This window comes from Belonocnema kinseyi, chromosome 7, assembly GCF_010883055.1.
Source record: "Belonocnema kinseyi isolate 2016_QV_RU_SX_M_011 chromosome 7, B_treatae_v1, whole genome shotgun sequence".
NCBI classification, from domain to species: domain Eukaryota; kingdom Metazoa; phylum Arthropoda; class Insecta; order Hymenoptera; family Cynipidae; genus Belonocnema; species Belonocnema kinseyi.
In genome coordinates, this window is record NC_046663.1 from 61,466,822 (window position 1) to 61,489,642 (window position 22,821).

The 22,821-nt window shown below is 27.8% G+C and overlaps 1 protein-coding gene across 1 annotated transcript in view; it reads right to left on the reverse strand.

The window, feature by feature from the left end:
• LOC117176915 overlaps positions 1-22,821 on the reverse strand; it is a 154,769-nt gene that overhangs the window by 28,781 nt on the left and 103,167 nt on the right. The window contains exons 5-6 of the mRNA XM_033367304.1: positions 13,083-13,145; positions 8,282-8,365 (exon numbers count right to left, since the gene is read on the reverse strand). Coding sequence (XP_033223195.1) covers positions 8,282-8,365; positions 13,083-13,145 — 147 coding nt within the window. The remainder of the gene's footprint in view (positions 1-8,281; positions 8,366-13,082; positions 13,146-22,821) is intronic.

The window sequence follows — 22,821 nt, forward strand, 5'->3', positions numbered from 1 at the left end:
GTAATTTGGAAAAGAATGTGTGATTTAATTTATGGATGGATCCTTAGACTTTTTTCTGTTTTGATATTAGGATTTTAGAAAATAACATCCATCTTGCTCAGGGCACAGATCGAAATAGGAAATTAAGAGCTTTCGAGGTGAAGTTGTAATACTAAATTAAATGGAAAAATTATCTTTACTTATATGAAAAAGAGATAAAGGAAATCCAATCTTAAGTAGAAAATTCCCAACATCTGCTTGGAGGGAAGAGTTTCGTGCAGGAAAAAATTAGTTAGCTAGGATCATCCGTCTGAGATGCTTTCTGTGAAGATTCTCCCTCGTTTCTTATATTTCTGTGGGGTACTTAAGTGCTTGTATTCCAATTACCGAGGTAGGAAACACAAATTTTTTAAAATGTTTTTCGTAACTTACTTCAATTCCCCCTAATACAAATATTTGGCACGCTTCTTTTTCCCATGTGAGGGGTGTTCATCGGACATTGCCATTGTAACAAGGAAGACAAACAACTAATTGTTTGAAGGAAATTTAAAGTATTGGTAATGAGCAGCTTGAATGAAATGAGATGAAAAGATAGTTTGATTCTTTAGTAACTCATTAGCACATTCCAAGATAAAAAATGATAATGTTTAAGAAACATGTTTTTTTTCAATAAAATTTTAATATTGAGCCCGCTCGCGACATTTTCTCCAAAAGAATCGATTGGTAGGTATGTGAGTTAATGCAAAGTTTTAGTGAAATCTTCAATATGTAATAGTTTAGATTCCTGATATTTGAAGTTATATGTTGCATTTCAACAAAATAGAAGAATTTTTAACTAAATAGTTTAATTTTCAACCCAAAAATTAATTTTTGAGCAAATAGATTCATTTTCTACCAGAAGGTATGAGTTTGTACAAAATAGTTTAATGCTTAATAAACCACTTACGTTTTAAACTCAAGAGATGAATTTTCAACTAAAATTATGAATCTTAAATAAAAAAAGAGAACTATTCACTAAATAGTTAATTTTGCAATCGCAAAAGTTCAATTTTTAACCAAAAAGATTTCTTAAAAAAAGAAGATTTTTAAACTAAATACAGTGAAACCCTTCAAGAGCCCTCCTTTCTATAACGCGTCTGAGAATTGACGTCCCGCCTCAAGTAGGTGTAACAGGAGCTGCGCGGGGTTTTGGGATATTCAGTTGACACTCAGGCGAGACTACAATGAGTTAGTTCCCACCCACCGCCAGCCTAAAAAACGCCGCTACGGAAGAGTTTCACTGTAGTTGATTTTTCAACCCAAAAGATCAAATTTTAGGCAAAAAGATTCCTTTTTTACCAAAAGGACGAGCTTTCAACTAAATAGTTAAATGTTTAATTAAGAACTTACGATTACGATTTTTTTTCTAAAGAAAGATCTTCTTTTGCTCCCGACCAGCAATCGAAACCCCTAGGTTCGATTCCCAGCGGAGCGAAAGGAGAAGATCATTTATCAGCAAAAATTATTTTAATTACACAAATTAATTCATAGCCCCACCTAGTCTGAAAATTTGTTAAGAATTTCTGGTATTTGAGGAGATAACTTAGATCAATAGTCTTGATCCAACTAATTTTTTAACTAAATAGTTGAATTTGTAACCCAAAAGATCCATTTTCATACAAAAAGATTCATTTTGTACCTAAAGGGCGAGTTTTCAACTAAATAGTTTGAAATTTTAATGAACTAGTTACATTCTTAACCGAAGAGGCGAATTTCTAATCCAAAAGATAAATTTCTAAGAAAAAATATTAATCTTTTACCGAAAAATATAAGCTTTAAGCCAAATAGTTAAATGTTTAATAAACCAGTTAAATTTTTTAACAGAAGTGATGAATTTTCCACTAAAATGATAAATCTGCAACTAAAACAGAGATTTTTTAACTAATTATTTAAATTTGCAACCCAAAAAATCAATTTTTAAGAAAAAACATCAATTTTCTACAAAAAATATGTGCTTCTACAAACTAGTTTAATGTTTAATAGCCAAGTTGCATTTTTACCTGAAGAGATGAATTATCAACTAAAATCATATATCTTCAACCATACAAGAGAATTTTTAATTAAATATTCAAATTTGCTACCCGAAAGATCAATTTTAAAACAAAGATATTCATTTTCTACCGAAAAGGGGATTTTTCAACAAAATAGTTAAATGTTTAATAAAAGATGTACATTTTTCATCGAAGAGATGAATTTTCAACAACAAAAAATGGTTGTTTACCTAAATATTTAAATCTGCAATCCACAGATAAATTTTTAAATAAAAAGATTCATTTTCTGCTGAAAAATATGAGCTTGCAACAAAATTGTTAAATGCTTAATGAACTAGTTACATTTTCAACCGCAAAAATGAATTTTTAACTAAAATAATGAATATTTTACCAACAAAAATGAATTTTCATTTAAACAGTTAAATTTTCTGCCCAAAAGATTAATTTTTAAGCAAAAATACTCAATTTCTACAAAAAAAGACGATTTATCAACCAAATAGTTGAAGTTTTAATGAAAAAGTGATATTTTGAAAAGAAGAGAAGAATTTTTCACTAAAACTGAAAAATCTTCAACCAAACAAAAAATGCCAATTTTTTACAAAACAGATACATTTTGATACCGAAAATAACTATTTTCTTAGAAGAAAGTTGCATTTGAAATCAATCAAGATGAAATTTCAACAAAGAGCGATAAGTTTTTAAAGTAACATGACTAATTTGGATCAAAATATTAAGTTTTAACCAAAAACAATTTTTCAGACCAGAAACAGCAAAAATTTCAACCAAATTGTTCAATTTTTAGAAGAAAAAAAGATGAGATTGATAAAAAACTGTCAAGTATTTTACACGAAAATATTATTTTAAACAAGAATTATTTTCAAATTATAAATAATGAATCTTACACTAGAATAGATATATTTTCAGTAAAAAAAATTAATTCAAAAAAATTTTTCCTCAGAATAGTTACATTTTCATCTAAAAAAATAGGTACATTTTAAACTGTTGTGATGAATCATCAACTGGGATAAATTAATTTTTAGTAAAAAACAGTGATTTTTAACCGAAAAAAGGAATTTTTAAACAAAATGGTTACATTTTCAAACAAAGGGATAAATTTAAAAAATGAAATTATGAATTCTCAACAAAAATTAATAATCAAAAAAATGTCTAACTTTTAACTAAGTATGTTAATTTTGTATATAATAAAGTTCAGAAATCAGTAGAATCCATAAAAAAGAAGGACTTTCGAAAAATGTTGAAACCCCTTAACCAAAAGGTAGTTTAAGGAAGTAAAAGAATATTAAATAAATTGTCGAATTTTCCAGTCAAAACACAAATTTTTTAAAAAGCATTTGAATTTTCAATGATAAAGTTAATTTTCAACCAAACAGTTGAATTCTTAAGCTAAATAGTTGAATTTTCAACCAAAAAAGCGACATTTGTCACCAAAGCAGTTAGGGTTTCAAGAAAAACAATACGTTTGAACAAAATTGTTGAATTTTCAACCAAATAATTAAATTATTGACCGAAACAGATGAAAGCTTAACCAAAAATATTATAATAAACTTTTTAATCAAAAAGACTGAACTTTCGACAAAAATAGTTGGAATTTCTTATTTTGTTTAATTTATTTAGTTCGAATTTTAATGAAAAGTTGGACATTTTTCTTACAAAATAAAGTTAATTTACCATTGCACAATTGATTATTTTGCAGTAGACAAGTTTTTGAATTTTAATTTAGATCAATAATTGAATTAATTGATCAAATAATTTCCCTCGAAATATAGTTTACAAATTAATTAACATAAATCAAAAATAGTTAATAATAAAAATTTGAAAACTGTTCAAAGTTGCATATACTGTATTCCAATTGGAAAATATAAAAGGTAAATTTAAGATAGTTACTTCTTGTAGAAAAATATGAAACAAGTAATATAAAATAATTATTTTAATTAAAAATGAGTTAAAAAGTTTTGAATAAATTATACACATTGATTCAGATATAAAAAGTGATGAAAAATGATATGTAATAAGTGATAGCGTTTTATTAACAATAATCCTAACTAAAAACCTAAATAGATAGTTTAGTTTTTATTGCGATGAATATATATTTTTAAATGTATGACTAGTTTAATCATTGTGATTTTTATATGTGATCATACTAATTAAAAACGATACAGTTTTAATTAAAAAATAAATTAATGGTTAAATCACTATTTACTGCGGCGACGAACATATAATAAAAAATTCTGTTTGTTCAATAAATGTAATTAATTAGTTATATTATTGCGATTAGTATTTTCATTGTCATTTTCATTGTCGTTATTTATTAAGATTAAGAGTTATTCCAAATATCAAATAATAACTAAATATGAAATATTAAATTAAACATTTAATGCGAGGAATATAGCTTTGAGAATGTGATTGATTTAATCAATGCGAATCACGAGTGTGATTATACTATCTAAATAAAATTTTCCTAATTATAGAATCAGTGGATATAATTCAATGTTTGCTACAGCGGCGAATATGGCATAACATTATAATTTTTTAATTAAACATTCATGTGATTGATTCTTTATGTTTTGTGGAAAAATTGTATTATTATTTATTGTGGCAGTTTAACTTTTTTTATTTATTAATATCAGTAGGTTTCACACATAAAATTTATTAATATTTTATTTAAAATTAAATGAATAAATTAAAGTTATCATACGTTTCGAAATGAATATATAAATTTATATATATATATATATATATATATATACACCATATGTTTATATTTTCTGAATACAATTTTTTTATCTCAAGATTCTGAAACCCATTATATTTAATTATATTTGAAGTAAATTTTGAATTATATTTAAATTTTCAAGTGGAAAGATTGTATTCTAACAAAGTAGATAAATTTTTAACTAAATAGTTATATTTTCATCACAAAAGATTAATTTAAAGAACAAAATAACATGAAAAAATTATTCATTAATAAAAATTTATTATAATTCAATTCTATCTTTAAATAAAATAAAATAATAATTAACTAAAAGATGTCTAATTTTTTCTCAAATTAGTATCATTTGCTACTTTGTGTTGAATAATTAAATAATTACGATCAATTTATTGTAATAATTAACAAATTTCTATTTGCTCAAACAATTTTTATTCGCTCAAGCAGTTTTATTTGGAAAACTTGTAAAACATAATAGAAAATGGAATACATACAATTATTTTTCTGAATGTGTAGTATATAGAAGGAATATCTTAACCATGTTTCAATTTTTTAAACAAACTGAATGTATGCCAACAAATATTTTTTCTAATCATATTTTTAAAATCGTGTTTTATGAATTAAAAATTTTATTGAATGATTTTGAGACGAAGTAAATTCTGCTAAAAGCTTGATGTTATTGTTTGTACTATTAATTAATGTACCAAAATTTTGTAATTATTCAGGAAAAAGTAGGATAGGATACCAATTCGAGAAAAAAGGTAACATATCTGCCTGAATTTTTAGAAATTTTGAAAATAAGCGATTATTAATTGTTAAAATAATCACATAATGTTAAAAAAATGAATTACACAAAAAATGAGTATCACATTTAATTCAGAAACTACGATTCTTTTTTTAAATTTTTTGGGAATAAATAACTGCTTAAATAAGTAGCATTTATTTAAACAATTAAAAATGGTTTAAAAAGTCATATGAAATGCAAGAAGGTTAATTTTTAGTTTTTAACTATTTTATTGAGTTTAAGGGAAAAATGATTTATTTTGGAATTTTATCTGAATTCGAAGAGGCTCTTTTTCTTAGTTTTTATCATTTGTATTGAGTTATTAGGGATACAATTTTGGGGTAAACATTTTTTTAAATTGGAAAAGACCAATTCTTTTAGGGTTTCGTAACCCTGAGCAGAAGCCCTTATACTTTCGGTCAGGCCTCCGTCCGTCTGCCCGGCTGCTCGCGTGTCGTACGAACCAATATGGGCATAGGGCTAAAAAACTCACATAGGACCAAACATTGAGATAGGTTTGAAAATTGATATAGGGATCAAAATTGATAAAGAGCCAAAAATATACAGAGCTCAAAATCGACATAGGTCCCAAAATGAACACAGAGCCCAAATTTTGCATAGTGCCTAAAATTCATATGTGACGTTCCTCGAGGAAAGGGACCTTAGGGTTAACAGGCAAATTTTTCAGTAGAAGCGATTGAAGAAACGGTCACAGTTAGACACTCAGCGAGTGGGGAGAATATCCGGAACTCATCCCCTCCAGTTACGACAAAATCTTCTCGCTACGCGTTCAGCGAATCAGATGAGCTCTAGAGTCACACCGACCCAGAACAGAAAGATGCGTGGAAAATGGTGGGGCTAGATTTCTCGGCCCGACTGCACGCTTCAAAATAGACGACTCATTTCTAACTTAGCTGCTCAATAAGAAATCTTATTTGTAGATAAAAATTTAATTATTTTTTAATATGACAGAACGATTTTTAAACTATCAATATCATAACAAATCTGAACATTGATTTTTTAACCCTAAGGTCCTTTTCCTCGCGGAACGTCGCATGTAGGGTCTAGAATAGACATATGGCAGAAAATAGGCATAGAACCCACAAATTGTTATAGATCCCAAACTTGAAATAGGGACCAACTTAGACATAGAACCGACAAATTGACATAGACCCCACACTTGAAACAGGGCCCAAAAAGATATAGGACCCACAATAAAGATAGGGCCCAACGCATACATTGAAACCAAAATAGACATGGGGCCCGAAATAGACTTAGGGCTTGAAATAAAAACACTTAAGCTACGAAACCTTTCCTTGAACCCATTACGTGCCAATATTGACTAATTTGATTTTAAACCTCTTTATTGAGTGGACACGGAAAAATTGGTGATTTTTAATATTCAGATTAAAAGTGAAACTGTTTATTAAAAATTCTTGATTGTTTGATTGGAAGTTGTTGAAAGCTTCAGTTTTTCACGTATATAATGTTAAGTTTTTAAATGAAAATTTTGTTAAGCTTCACTGGTAAAAGTTTAAAATTTAAAAGAGTTCTGCGTTGAATGTTTTAATATACAGTTCATTTTCAATTGCTTCAAATGGAATAACTTAACTTTTAGGTGTTAGAATTTTTTGATTTGATTCAATTTGAAAAAAGAGGTGTGCTAATAAGGTCCTTTTTGGCCCCTTACCGACTGGGCTCAAATTACTTAAGACTGTACGTTTGAATGTGACTATTAAGCCCCTAGAAAGATTTTCCGAATTAGCGTTTCATTAGGAAGAAAATACGGCCTTTATAAGAGCATTTTACATCGGATTTCGAGCAGCTTGATCGATACTTTGACATTTGATACTATTATAAATCTACTTCATTCACAAACTTGCTGAAAAAAAGTGTTTGTATATTATGTATAGAATATCGTAAAGCGAAGATTCTAGGAAGATTTAATTGCATGTGTTTTATGTTTTCATTGCTCAAATATTTAAGAAATAGATATTTTGGTTATTTGAATTCAAGAAATGTGAAATAATTGGATAAAAGAATCCTTATACTTACCCACACTTTTTTCATACTGTTTCACGCGTGGTAAATATACAATATCTTAGGAAAAAAGAAGGGATGTGGTAAAATATCAAACAGCGTGGAAAAATATAAAAAAAATATGAAAAAAATATGAAATGGTGTAGGAAGAAAGGAAGCGGCGTGGGAAAATATGAAACAGCAAAGGTAAAAAAGAGGAGCGTGGGAAATAACGAAATAGGAAATTAGCGTGGAAATGACCGGAAGTTTTTCCCTCGATTTGAATTGCCACCCTGTTATTCAACTTAGAAAATTTAAACCGAATTATTTAAAAAGCTTTGATTTTGAAAATTTGCCTTTAACATTGAAAATTAAAAACTTAAAAATAAAGTTAACATGAATTTTTAAAAATCAGATTAAAAATGCAGACAAATAAGCTTCAACAGGATTTATTTAATATAATATAATACATGAAAATAGCCTCAGAGCAAGTTGTCGAGTGCTGTCTAATTTTTTTTATCACCCGTTTCATTAAACCTCCATTTTAAATATATTCTACTTTTATTTAGTAAGTTAACAAGTAATGTTTGTTTGGAGAAAATGCATTTTTATATATTTTAAAATTTATAATATTTGTATTAATTTATATTATTCATTTTACGTAACGCTTCGTCTTACTTTTTTCTGTTCGAGGTGTAATCACTTTGTATATAGAGTGAGTATGTGAGTTTTATTACTAACTCTGTATTCGCTGTCGTCCGTCGCTCTTCCACGTCCATCATTATATTCTTGAAATTGTGAAAACACACATAGGAGTGAGTAGATCTGAAAAATAAGGTTTTCATTAAAAATTTATTGTATCGAAATGCAACTTCAAGTAAATAATATTCAGCTAGTTAACAATGTTAAATAATAAAGTGTAAACGACAATAAACAGTACAGTAAAAAATTATTTTTACCCCCCCTTCCCCCTATTATTATACGTAATTTATGGTTTCCAGAAATAATAAAATATGCGACTTAAAACAAATGGATTTTGTTTGCATTTAAGATAATACATGCTTTGCTGGTGAAGAGTTGTACGTGTAAATATTTATACATTATATCGTGAATATTAATGAATCCTGTATGTAGCTTTGAAAGACAATAAATTAACAAATTTATACTTATGTTTCACTTTATCAAACACATTATGGGAAAGACATAAGGATAGATAATTTAATTTTTTTTATGATTGCAGCAGGGTGGCCGAAAACATTAATTTCAAAATTCCCTGATTTTTTTTTCTGAGCAATTTCTTATTTTGCCTGACCGTTAAAATTCAAATACCAGCATTTTTATTTGTTTTATTTGTATCACCTTTCATGAACAGAATAAAACAATATTTCAGATGTGAATGTAAAACTTTTAAATTTATTTATTTATTTTATACAAATAATGACTTCTACCACGAAAGATGTTTAAACATAATACTTGAATTTTCAATATAAAAAATAAATTTTCAACAAAAAAAGTACAATACTGGATATATCAATCAAAAAATATGAAATTTCATTAAGAAAAAAAGAATATATGAATTTTCAGCGAAGAACTTAATTTTGAACAAAATAGTCACATTTCCAACCAGAGATAAACTTTTATTCAAAAAAATATTTTTTCAACAAAGTAGTTCAACTTTTACCAATGAAATTGAATTTTTAATTAAAAAAGATAATTTTTTAAGACAATGTTTTAACTTTCAACAAAGAAAGTTGCAGTCTAAACGAAAAAGATCAAATTTGCGCTAAAAAAATTTCAATTACATCAACTTAAAACCAGATTGTTCAATTTTTCTTTAAAAGAAATTATTTTACACCAAAAAAGTTGAATTTTTCACAAAATACATGAATCTTCAACTAAATAGTTAAATTTGTAAAAAATATTTAACTATAATTTTATTTTATACTAATAAAAAAGTTGAATTTAACCAAAAAATACGAATTAAAAAAAACTTAAATCCTCAACTGAATAGTAAAATTGTTTAACAAGAGGATTAATTATCTACCCAAAAGTCGAATTTTTAATAAAGTACAGGAAAATTCAGATCAATTTTAAATCAAAACTGGAATCTTTAAAATTTCAGTCAGAAATTAGTTTCTAACAAAGAGAAAAGCGAGAAAAAACAAAACAGTTCAATCTTCAATTAAAACATAAAAATTGTCTACAAACTTTGGTGAATTTTAACAAAAAAACTTAATTTTTAGTCGGAACAGATTAATTTTCAGTCAGAAATTCGCAGTTTTAGCGAAAAAAAAGATTAAGTTTCTACAAATATTATGAACTTTTCAACCTAAAAAGAAAAAAGTGTCAATAAAATTGTTAAATTTCCAAATAAAAAGACGAATTTTTATTCAAAAAGGATAATTGTAAAGCTTGTAATAAATAAATTAAAATGTTGATAATTTATATTGTCGTAGTACTTAACATTTTAGGTCCTGAAGAAATGATATTCAGAATTTCAGAAAACACTTTACGTAATTTTGAAACGAACCAGTATTTATTTTTTTTTATTAATTTATGATATTTTTCACATAGATTTATAGTCTAATATAGGAAAATTAGAATTTCACCCCACTCTGAAATTCAAAATTTTCTGAAAAAATTATTTTTGGAATTCGTAACTAGGTAAATAAAATGAAATTCCTTCAAACAAAATTAAACTAATCCAATTGAAAAATCGTCTCTTTCATTGAAAATCCAACTATTTTTAGTTGAAGGTAATTCTTCTTGGTTGTAAAGTCTACTATCATATTTTTTATTGAGAAATGATCCATCATAGTAAAAATGGTATTATTTGGTATAGAATTTAATTACGTTATTCAAAATTCAACTTTTTGTTACAAATGTGTCTTTGAAAATTCGTATTTGCGGGTTTTAGAAACAAAAATACATCTTTTATTGCAAAAATTCCCCCTTTTTTTGTTAAAATTGAACTATTATGTTAGAAATTCGTTTTTTAAGTTGTGAATACATTTATTTTACAGAACATTTAATTATTTAATTTTAGATTGAAAATGTACCTGTTTTAGTTAAAAATTCATGTATTTCGTTGGAAATTCATCTTTTTTGGTCGAAAATTAATCTTCTTGGTTTAAATTTTCTATTTGATTAAAATTTCAAGTCCTAATTTGAAGTTTGTACTCTTTGCCGAAAAGTAATTTTTCTTGTTTCACTTTTATCGGTTTAGTTGAAAATTTATCTAATTTGTTTAATGTTGAACCATTTTGTTAAAAATTCATGTATTTTTAATATAATTTTAGATTTAAATATCAAGTATTAAATTTTCCATTGAAAAATCGTATTTTTTCTTTTTAAAGAATAAATTTGTTTGACTATAAATTTGAATAATCCATTTGAGTTTGGCAAGTTATGTTTCCTAGTTCTAATCTTCTTGGCTGCGAATTATTTTTTCTTTTGGTTGAGGATTTAACAAATTTTTTGAATGTTTATATTTTTTGACTGAATGCAACGGTTTTTGTCTAAAATTAAAATCTATTTTTGTTTAAATAGCAGCTATATAGTTTTTGATGAGTTGAAAATTGTTCTTTTTAGATAAATTTCAGATTTTTGGGAAACAAATTCAACAATTTGGTTAAAAGTCACATCTTCGTTAACATTAATTTTTTCAAGGCGATTCATCATTTCGATGAAAAATTCACTTTTCCTTTTGGTTGAAAATGAAACTTTATCTGAAAATGTATACATTCCATTTTTTACTGCAAATTCAGTTTTTTCCTATTTGAAATTTTCCTCTTTTGGGGATATAAATTCAAAAATTTGGTGACAGGTAACATCTTTGTTAAAATTAATTTGTTTTCTACGAGATTCATCATTTTGATGCAAAATTCGTTTTTTTTTGGTTGAAATGAAAGTTTTAACTTAAAATTCATAAATTGAATTTTTTAATAAAAATCGATTTTTTGTCTAGTTGATAATTAATCTTCTTGGGTTACAAATTAACAAATTATATTTTACGTTAAAAATTTCTTTTTTTGTTGTCAAAATTACATTTTTTAAGCTGTAAAATTGAATATTCAATTTTTGGTTGGCTATTTATTTTGGTTAGTTGCAAATTTATATATTGCGTGGAAAATTCGTCTTTTTTTTAGAAAATTAATCTTCTTAATAAAAAATTAAGTAAGTTTTTCTTTGAAATTTAGCAAGTTTGATTAAAGTTCACATTTTTTGTTCGAATTCAACTTTGTCTTGTTTAAAATTAAAATATTTTTGGTTGAAATATTAGCTATAACAGTTTTTGTTGATAATTTGTCTTTTTTAGTTGAAAATTCGTTTTTTTTTGTTCAAAGTGAATTGATCAGTAATTGATCCTTTGTATATGAAAGTTCATCTATTTTGTAAATTCATCTTTTTTAAATCAAAATTCAACAATTTGCTTGAAATTTTGTTCCTGCTTTAATAAAAAATATTTTTTCTTACAAATTCAATTGTTTTGTTTTTAAGATGATATTTTAAATTGAGTTTAACTGCTTAATTGAAATTATTAACTTTTTAGTTGAAATACCAACAATAACATTTTATGTTGAAAATCTGTGTTTTTGGTAGACATTAATTTTCTAACTAAAAATTCGAACATTGCAGTTTTGGTAAAAAAAGTCATCTTTTTTACTTGACAATTTATATTTTTTTATTGAAAATTCGATTTTTGTGAAAAATTCTGCTTCTTGATTAAAAATGATTTTTATTTTTCAGAGATTCAACGAATTTGATGGTTGTTTATATTTTTTGGTGGAATTCAACTGTTCTCTGTTTAAAATGCAAATTTTTTTGGTTTAAATATCAACTATAACAGTTTTCTGGAAAATTCATGTTTTATGCTGGAAATTAATTTTTTCAGATAAAAACTTCTCTATTACGTTTTTTGTTGAAAATTAATATTTTTTAGATGAAAATTCGACTATTTTTGGTTAAAAGTTATTCTATTTTGGTAGAAAATTAATTTTTTCCATAGGAATTTAAGCAATTTGTTGAAAGTTCGTATTTTTGTGTTAAAAAGTCGTCTTTTTCTCTAGTAAATTAATATTCACAGTTTGAAATCATATTTTTGTTTAAAAGTTAACTAGTTAGTTGAAAGTTGAATTCCCCTTTAATAATGCAGTTTTCATTTTTTTAAATGTGATTGAAATTTCGTTTTCTTAGTTAAATAATAATTTTTTTATTGATATATTCAGTTATTCCACATTTAGTTGAATGTTCAAAGTTGTTATAACTTTTGGAAGTAGGAGTTGGAACTTAGTGAATCTAAAGAAAAACTTTTAGGAAGAAAAAAAAATAATTTCCAGAGCCATAGAAATTTATAGTATAACATAAGAAAATTGGATGTTTTCTGTCACCCTGAACTTGAAAATTTGCAAAAAATCTTAAATGTTTGTGTCAAAATTTTTTTATTGATTTCCTAAACCTTTTATTTGAATAAGCATGCGTGTGTCGTGATATTTATTTGATAATAAAAATGTTCAAAACTTCTTTAATTGAAAATACTTACGTTCAGACATAAAAGGAAAAAGCCGAGCATGAGCGTCATAGCCACAGTGGGGTCGAATGGGGGCTGGAACAAAATGAGCATACACACACACACGTTTAAAAAATCTTATCTCTGTAATAAAAGATCGATCGCAGTTCCTTTTCATTAAAGTGCATTCCATTCTACCTCGCATCATCGGGGAAAAATTTCAAATACGAATGGAAAAGAGTTGACCTCTCTAGTAAAAGTTAACACGGAGGGCGGAAAGTGTCCCTAAAACCGTGAAAACAAAGGAAACTACATCTAACGAGGCCACTTTCTTGTCGCTTCTATGTCTAGTGATTCACATTTTATCGAAAATCTACACAGGATAAAGTAATGATAAAATTTCTTGCTGGAAATTTTTTAGAGTGATAAAGTTTTATTTAGACAACTTGGCGTTTTACAAAACACATGTGTTGTCATGGAAAAACAAAAGAAGGTTTAACCGATATTTGGTTCAAGTTTATCCTGTAAAGTTAAAATTGGGTTGCAGCGAATCCTTCTTTCAAAATCGATGTAAATTTTATCTTCTGTTTTTTCTGGGTAAGCATTCAGTAAAAAGTACCCTTTTGATTCAATTTTCAATTTTAGACAGTGAACAAATATAATTTTTTATCATAGCAATAACAAATTAAATTATAACTAGCAGACAATGTAGAATTTTTATTCCCTATCATTAAAAGAACGAACGTTTCCTCATTTATTTTTTATCCTTGATAATAAAAAGGCATCAGTAAAAAAAGACAATTAATATAAAAGATAATATTTCAGCAAAGTTGTTTAAAAACAAATTTTTTATTAAACCAACTCTGAAAAATATCGGTCAAACGGTATTTTTTTCAGCAAAGTGGCCTAAAAATGAAATTTCCTGATTTCTTTTCTTTTTTATTGTTTAATAACGAAAATGCATCAGTATGACATAGTAAAATTAATTTTTATGGATTATCTAATGTATTATTACCTATATTTTTACATGTCAAAACCTTTAACATAAATCATCCAAGAAGAAAATCGGATTGATAAAAAAGCTTTCAGCATAATCGTCTAAAAATAAACTTCCTCATTTATCTTATTATTCAATCTTTGATAAAAAAGAACATCAGTATCACATAACAAATTTTTTTTATATTCATGCATATTTAAATTTTAAGACCTTGAATTATCTTCAAAGACAAACATTTTAAAAGAAAAGTTTCCAGCATAGTGGGCTAAAATAAACTTTTCCAATTTTTCTAATTGTAGATCCTCGGGTAAAATAATTACACTAAGCTATAAAAAATTTTATTTTGTAATGCACATCTACATTTCAAGTCGCTTAATTTTAACTACAAGTAAACAATATCAGTCCAAAAGTAAAGTTTCCAGCATAGAGGTCTAAAAACCAAGTTTCCTTATTTTAATATTTTTTAACCACTGATAGAGAAAGCGGCACCTTAAGGTAGTAAATTTAATTTTTTAATCTACATCGATATGAGATACGCTTTAATTTAGCTCGATTTGGGCTATCTTTGAAGGGAATCGAACTAAAACATAATAAAACGTAACGTAATGAAACGTAACAAAACGTAACATTTTCCCCAGGCCCCCCTCCTCTAACCAAGTTACATAACATTTTTTTTATCATGTTTGAAAGGATAATAGACGTTTTTTAAATGAAGAAAGGTTTTTTAAAATGAAGTGCTGTATAGAAATAAATAAAACAATATCTTAATGCTGAATCAAATTTTTCTTAAAATTTTGAAAAATCTTTGAATAGGTTACAAAAATTGCCTGAAAATGTCATAAATTTTCCTAGGAATTCTGAGAAAATGTCTTGATTTACATAAAATCTTTTATAGTTCTTTGAAATCTTCTAAAGTTTTGTTTTGAAATATTTTTAAAAAATCTCCATTTTTTAATTTTTACATATTTTAATTCGTTCTCAATCTATTTAAATCTTCCAAACATTTCTTTGATTTACAAGTTTATTTTTATTTTGCTATCTTACTAAATCGCAACATTTAGCTTTGAAATCTTCTACTCTTTTTCGAAGGCAATCTTTTGAAATTTTTTGAAATTTTTTTAAATTTTCTCTTGAAGTTCATTTTTCAAAACAAAAAAGCATACAAATGTTACCCATAAAACTTAAGAAAATTCTTTTTTTTAATTATTTCGAAATCTTTCAAACATCTAATCTTCTAAAATTATTGAAATTTAAATCGATTTTTTTAAATCTGTAAAATAAAAAAAGTTGTCTTAATTTCTTTCAGATTCTTCTTTAAAATTTTTTAGAAATCTTTCGAAATGTTTTGAAATCTTTTTATATATTCTCTTAAAAATAATTTTACAAAAATCTTTTGAATGTTTTTTTGGAACCTAAAATTTTTTTTTATTTTCTTGAAACCTTACAAAATTCCTCAAATATCTCTAAAGTTTTTTATGGGAACATCTTGTTTTAAAGTCTTTTACGCTCCTTTTCAAAATTCATTTGCGCATGAATCTTAGTCTTAGGCCTATTCTTTATACCCTTATTCCACACATTTCAAATTATCAAAAATTAAAATTAGTCTTTTAAAATTAAACATAAGCCATTATTCAAGTTTAAATGTTTTCTCTTATCAAAAGTGATTATAAACATTTAGAAATAAATTTTATGCTGAAGGAAAGTTATTTATTTGAAAATTCCGACATGCAAAATTGATGGTGCAGAAAATGTATAAATTTTTATAAATAGATAAACAAACGGGAATCAGGCTTTCGACAACAATGTGTTCAATATTTTCTAAATATTTAGTAACATCGCTTTTTTTAGGCAACTTCAAATATAAAGTACTTTAGTCCGAAATACTTTTTAATATTACGTAATTGTGAACTCTGCCTAAAAAAAATTCTAGCATAATGGTCTGTAAAACGAAATCTTCTTTTCTTTTAATTTTTCTATTTTTGGTAACTAAAATACATTAGTACCCCATAGAAAATGTTATTTCATTATGCTCATTTAAATATCAAGATCTTCAATTTAAGCCATCGTTGGAGATAAACGACCCGAAAGAAAAGATTCCAGAATAGTCATCTAAGAAATAATATTTCCTCAGTTTTCATTTTTGATCAATGAAAAACATCAGTACCATATAGGAAGTTTTATTTTGCAATATTTTGCAAAATACCATGACCTTCAATTTTAATCATCCTCGTAGACAATGAGTCTAACAGAAAAGATTTCACTAAAATAGTCATCTGAAAAGCGAAATTTCCTTTTATACGTAAAAAATAGGATTTTTGTGCAAATCTAAATGCCAATATCTTAAATTTGATTAATTCTTCAAAAAAATCAGACTTATAGAGGCGTCTCCCTCATTAAAACAAAAAGGACTCCTCAGTAATTACTTCAAAGAAAACTGACGTTTAATACGATTCTTATAAAAAATGTAAAGAATATTGCAAATATCTGTCTTATTTTAGAAAAAATTATTTATAAAGAAAAAGAGATTGTTTATAAAATGATTCATTCTATTGTTTATTAATTATAAGTTTGTACTTAAAAAAGCAAAGCAAATTAAAAAATTTCAGAAATAATAATATTTCTCTTAAACAATTATGTTTGTTAACTTACATTAATCATTACCTCATCAGATGAAATATGGACCACAATTTGAAAAAGGAAGAAAATACCGCAACTATATGGCATTAGTTTAGAAAAGGATATTTATAAATAATAATATTTAGTTTAAACAATTAAGATTACTAAATTGCATTAATTATTACCTAACTCTGCGCGAAAAGTCAACAGAAACTTGAAGATTTCAAAAAAAGCCGCTACTTTAAAAAAATATTCAAACAGAATAATATTAAACAAAAACTCAATTGTTTTTACAATCATGTTTCTTAATACTAATTAATATAAACCTCACTCGAATTGAAAAGTGGACAAAAAGTAAAAGATTTTAGAAAAAAGTGCAACTTCCTAGTTTGTTATTATTTCGCTATAATGCAGAGATAAAAAAAAAGTTTAATACTTCGGAAAAATCGCTACTTTCCGACTCTATTTTTAGAAAAACTTGCAATAAACAGTATTAATTTGTTAAGCAATTTGAGTTAACATATAATTTCTTTTGTCAGATAACGGTGTTATCTGAGAAGCATCCACTCCGGCTTAAAATTAGACATTTTTAATTGTAATATATTTCAACAATTTAGTTAATTTTATTAAAACTGATATCAGAAATAAAAAAAGTACAATGTCTTGTTTATTGCAAGTATTTTAAGAGGTAGAATAACGAAAAACTGATTAAATGACAAAGGAACTAAAAGCTACAAATTAAGTAAAATTTCAATTATAATAATTCTGAAAATATTAGTTTCCGATTAATAATATTGTTTTCTTGTACAATTTAAATGCTTTTAAATCGATTTCGAAGAATTTGATATGTTTTCCATTAAACATAGTAAAGAGATTTTATGTATATTAAATAAAAACTGAAAAGTGTAATTGAGTTTTAAGTTTGGTGGTCTTTTCTTTTATGAAATAAACATTTTATACAGGAAACTTTGTTTTAATAATATATATCGTGAATTGGTTTTCAGGGACGTGTAAAACTTTTTTACGATGCCCAGGTGACGGAGGAAGTTCTACCTTAAATTTATGAGGATTCGAGTTATCAATTGAGGGTATAAATTCGCAGGTCAAAACTAACTAGAAACTTCATTTTTTCCGTAATCTAAGTTCTTTTTTTATTTTAGGCTTACTTACATTTTTGTATTTAATTTTAACTTACAAAGCAGCTAAACTTATAAAATATTTTGATTTTGACTAAATTTCATCAGAAATATCAACTTTAATTCAGTGAAATCTTTTGAAAATTGAGATAAAAGAAATTCTTTTTAAAATATTAATATAGTATCAGTGTGTGCAAAATCTTTTATTGAAACATTTTACATTATAAATCATAAAGTTGAATTTTTTTGAATTCTTTGTAATACCAAGATTAAATTGTTTAATTTGTAATTTATGCAGGCTAGAATGTTTTTCTGTAGGTATTAGGGATGTTCATCATCAACATTTAATAAGGCTATCAAGGAAAGCTTTTCCCGAGGTTTCTAGCTGAAAAGAAACTTTATGAAGCGGATGTTTACTCTGTCTCTTTCATTAGCGGTTTAATGCATTCGAGTTGAACTTCATTTCCCGGTTTTGCGGAATTGTTCAAAGCGAACGGAAATTACGTTGGATTTTCGTTTTGCAATTTGAAATTTAAGTGTAGAACTATATAATCAACATTTTTGCTCTAAATGGGGATTTTACAAAAAAAAATTTTTAAATCAAGTACACATTTTGCTAAAAGAATTTCTAGAAAATCTCATTTCTACAAGGAAAAAGGGTGCCCAAATTTAGAGTGACTATTTTATGGCTGCTGGGTACAGAAAAAAGTGTGCTGAGATTCACTGAATTCAATTAAATAGTGGAAGAAAAGTGAAATTATTTTTAAAAAACAGAATCGCTGGGAGAATTCTACTAATTCTTATGAAAAACTGCTTCAGAACCCAAGCTATTCCTTTCTGATAAATAATAAACATTTTCCTAGAGCTTAAGTGACAGTCAAATAGTTTTTATCAAAAAGGATTGAAGCAAAGGGTTGATAAATTATATTAAAAATTCTATAAAATTTTATTTTATGTTGGACGACTGTTTATACGATTGGCGAAAAAGAATGTATAAAATGATTAATCAAAAAATGAAGAATACCGGATTACAGAATCCGTCGATATTCGCTGATCACTATGAGTGCGCAGTGAACATTTTTTGTAGCACAGCGCACGTTGCTTGTTTTGCCGCTTGTGCGTCTGTTACATTGTTTGCCTTTTCTTTTCTCGAAGGGTATTTGTGCTTCTAATTTTAAATATTTTTTAATTGTTCAGAATACATTATCGAATCGGGACAGACTTCAAAGTGCTTTTTCAAATCTTTTACTTCAAGAGAATAAGTTCAAAATAACTCAAAAGTTGAATTCTTGGTCTTTTTAAGTTCCAAGAATTTCGCAGCTAAAATATTGAACCCTATTCTTAATCATTGTCCTTTTCAATTCAATATAATTTATATCTGTGGATCTTAACTAATAATAAAAATGTCGTTGATATTATTGATCGCGTAGTTAAATAAATTATATAATAAATTATTTGAAATATTATTTATGTTTTATTATACTGTTTTTTTCTGGAAATCAGTATTTTTAAAAAAGAAATATAAATATAAAATCATAAAATTTCTAAAAAAGTATGAATTTCGACAAATTTCATGTTTCCATCTTTTAACAGTTACATCTTATGTGAAACTATTTTTGTAACAAGAAAGAGCTTATTTTAAACAAAAGCCATTATGGTTTTAAGTTTCATAATTTTTAAACAATTCTAGGTTACGTTAGCGTTTCACAACAAAAATTGATATTTTTAAAGAAAAATCCTCATAATTTTAACAGGATTCAGTATCTTTAAAGAATTCTGGATACATTTATTGTTCATTTACAAAAATTAAATTTAAAAGTAGTCCGGCTACTGGGAAAGCTAGTCAAAGTTATGTTCATTGTTTTTTCTGAAATTTGGAATTAAATAGAACATTTGGCTAGGATTTTAATTACTAAATTAGGTATCAAAGTTTTATGCTGATCAATATAAATAAAACGTTTTTTAAATAATGATAAAATGTAAATTTAAATGTTGATTTGACTCTATTCTAGCTACATTTTTATTCTAGATTACCTTTCATCTAAAATTAGACTCAAAAACCCCGTGAGGAAGTATAAATGAGCAGTAATTCAAATTTTATATTATATTTTCTGTCTCCAAAAAAGTTTTCCGAACAATATTTATCGCATTAAAAAGCCAAAATTAACTATTTTTGGAGCCCGCGAAAGGCCTTTCCAAAAGGTCCCATGTTTTTAGACACGACTTTATACAGTGATAATTCAAATTCTAACCTGGAAAGGGTCCATAAAAAAGGAATTACATGAAAAAGGACATGTTTCTTCGCAAAAAAACAACTAATTTTAATTACTTTTCATTTGATCGATCCAATATCCGGACTACCTTAAAGAAGATTAAAAGTTTTAGCCATGCCAGGTCATGTTAGCGTTGATATTTCTTTTTGATCAAGCTGATGATGCAATAAATAATTAGCATGAATTAATTAATAATGAATTGCTTTTTTCAGCAGAGCGGTTGTAGAGAGGTGAAAGGGCATGATTGAAGGAGAAAGGTTAGTTTCAGACGTATTGGAATTTCTCCCCGGAGCTTCTTGATCTACTGCGCCAGTTATACGCGCCAGTAGAAAAGGCCGATTATGGCCAGACCAAATTAGATGGTAACCTCAGAGTACATAGTGATTGATTTTACTAACATTTACCTCTATTATCAGGTAGAATTGAAAGTATTAAATAATATTTATTCATTAATTATGTTAACGTATAAATTACCATAATTTAAACACTGTTTTTTTTTGTGTACAATTTTAAATTACTTGTGGACAGGCCTGAGAGCTATTGCATACAATTATCTTCCGTTGAAAGTTAATTATTTTTCATTGATAAGTCTACTTTTATATTTTTATTCAGAATTTATTCTTTTGTCTGAAATTTCTACTATTTTTTTGAAGATTTAAACATTTTTGCTTGAAACCCGTTTTTAGTTAAAAATTAAATTATTACATTTTTCATTGAAAATTCATTTCGTTTCATTAGAAATTCAAGTACTCTCGACTCCCTGTCATAATCCCTAAACCCGTTCTTCCTGTCTCCCTCTTGACAATATAGTTCGGCGTATTCCTTGCCAAACCCAATGTCCACTTTACATACCTCTCCTGTGTCCTGTTTATCTCCTCACTTACCTTCCAATGCCACACCTCCACTCCGTAAAATAAGACACTCATCACTAGTGAAACAAATAATTTCATTTTCCTTACAAAATCATCTGCGAACAACCTCTCCCCCAGCCCCCACACCTGCCTCATCACCACATTTTCCCTTCTCACCCTCTCTTTTATATGACCATCCACTCCCCCATTCTTTCAAAACAGGAAGCCCAAGTACACAAACTCTTTTACTTCTTGTACTGCTTTTCCTTCCATTTACACTCCCCTCCCCTATCTTTTCGACCTCCCTTTCTGAACACCATAACCTTCGATTTGTCCGCATTTAACTCTAGCCTATTTTTGTCTAAGTATCTTCTTAACCTCTTCATCATCTCCTCTAAAGCCTTTTCGCTCTTTGCCAGCAGCACTATGTTATCTGCATATGCTAGTGACCATATCCTGACTCCTCCCACCATAACTCCTCCTACCACTCCGGTCGCTAGCTTAGCTTACTTTCCATATCCGCGATCAAAATTGCAAAAAGCGTTGGACTAAGTGGGCACCCTTGCGTCCACCCCCTATCCATCTAGAATCCCTCAGAGATTTCCTTTCCTCCTCTCACCCTATCTTTCGTCTCCTCATATACCTCCCTTATCCTCTCGATCAGGCCCCTCTTCACTCCCCTCTCTTTCAATTTCTCCCACAACCTCCCTCTATCTATAAGGGAATGCGCTCTTTAGATCTACAAAAAACGCGTACACTTGGGCACCCTTTTTGAGTAGTTCTCTATCCACTACGTGTTGCAAAACGTAAATATTGTCAATAGTACTCCTCTCTCTCTAAAGCCCGCCTGCGTCTCCGCAAATCTTCCTTTCCCCTCAACATCCTTGCGCAGCTAATCTGCTAACACCATCGCGTATATTTTGTATGCAGTATTCATGAGCGTAATTTCTGTATAATTTTCCTGCCTTTCCCTATCCCCTTTCTTATACAGTGGTAAGATCAACCCTTCCCTCCACCCTCATAGAAATCCCTCCCCTCTCCATACTTTTTCACTACCTCTTCAGCCTCTGCCTTAACTCTTGTGTGCCAAACAGCCACGCTTCGTTCTCTACCCCGTCCATCCCTGCTGCCTCAGATTTTTCTAAATTTTCCTATCTGCTTCTCTATCTCTTCGTCCTTCAGCTCCATTCCATCTACCTCCCTTGTTCTTCTAATTCCTTTATCTCTCTTTCGTGTATCTGACCCCTGAAATAAATCCTTAAAAAATTTCCTCCATTTATTGCTCGCTATCTTCTTACTTATCCCCACCCTACGTTTCCTAAGCCTATTAATTATCTTTCACACATGCCCTTCTGTCTTAACACTTTTTAACTTCTTTTGCAGCTCTTTTTTTCCTGCTCTTTCTTCTTACACATCGCCCTAAACTCCTTCCTTATTTCTACATACTCCTCCCTTTTCGCGGTTCCTTCCTTCCACATCCTGTAATTCTTTGTCACCTTTCTCTTCATCATTTTACATTCCTTATCCCACCACAGCTTCACCATTCCTTTCTTCTTCCTAAATACCTTCTTTTGAACACAACCTTTCACTTTCTCTTGTAGATCCTCCCATATCTCGTCTACCGACTCCCCCTCAAAGCTTACGTTGCCCAACTGCTCCTGATACTTCTCTATCGCCTCTCTCCTCCATGACACCCTCTCCCATAACGACCCTTGTTCTCCACTTTGCCTTTCGCCAGCCTCCCCCTGTATTCACAAACCTAATGGCTGTTTGTCTGATTCCACCCTCCCTTCCACTGCGAATTTCTCTATCTCCTCCCACCATTGCATATATATAATCACATACTCTATCACCGACATACCCCTTTTACTCATATCCGTGTATTCTCCCACTTCGTCC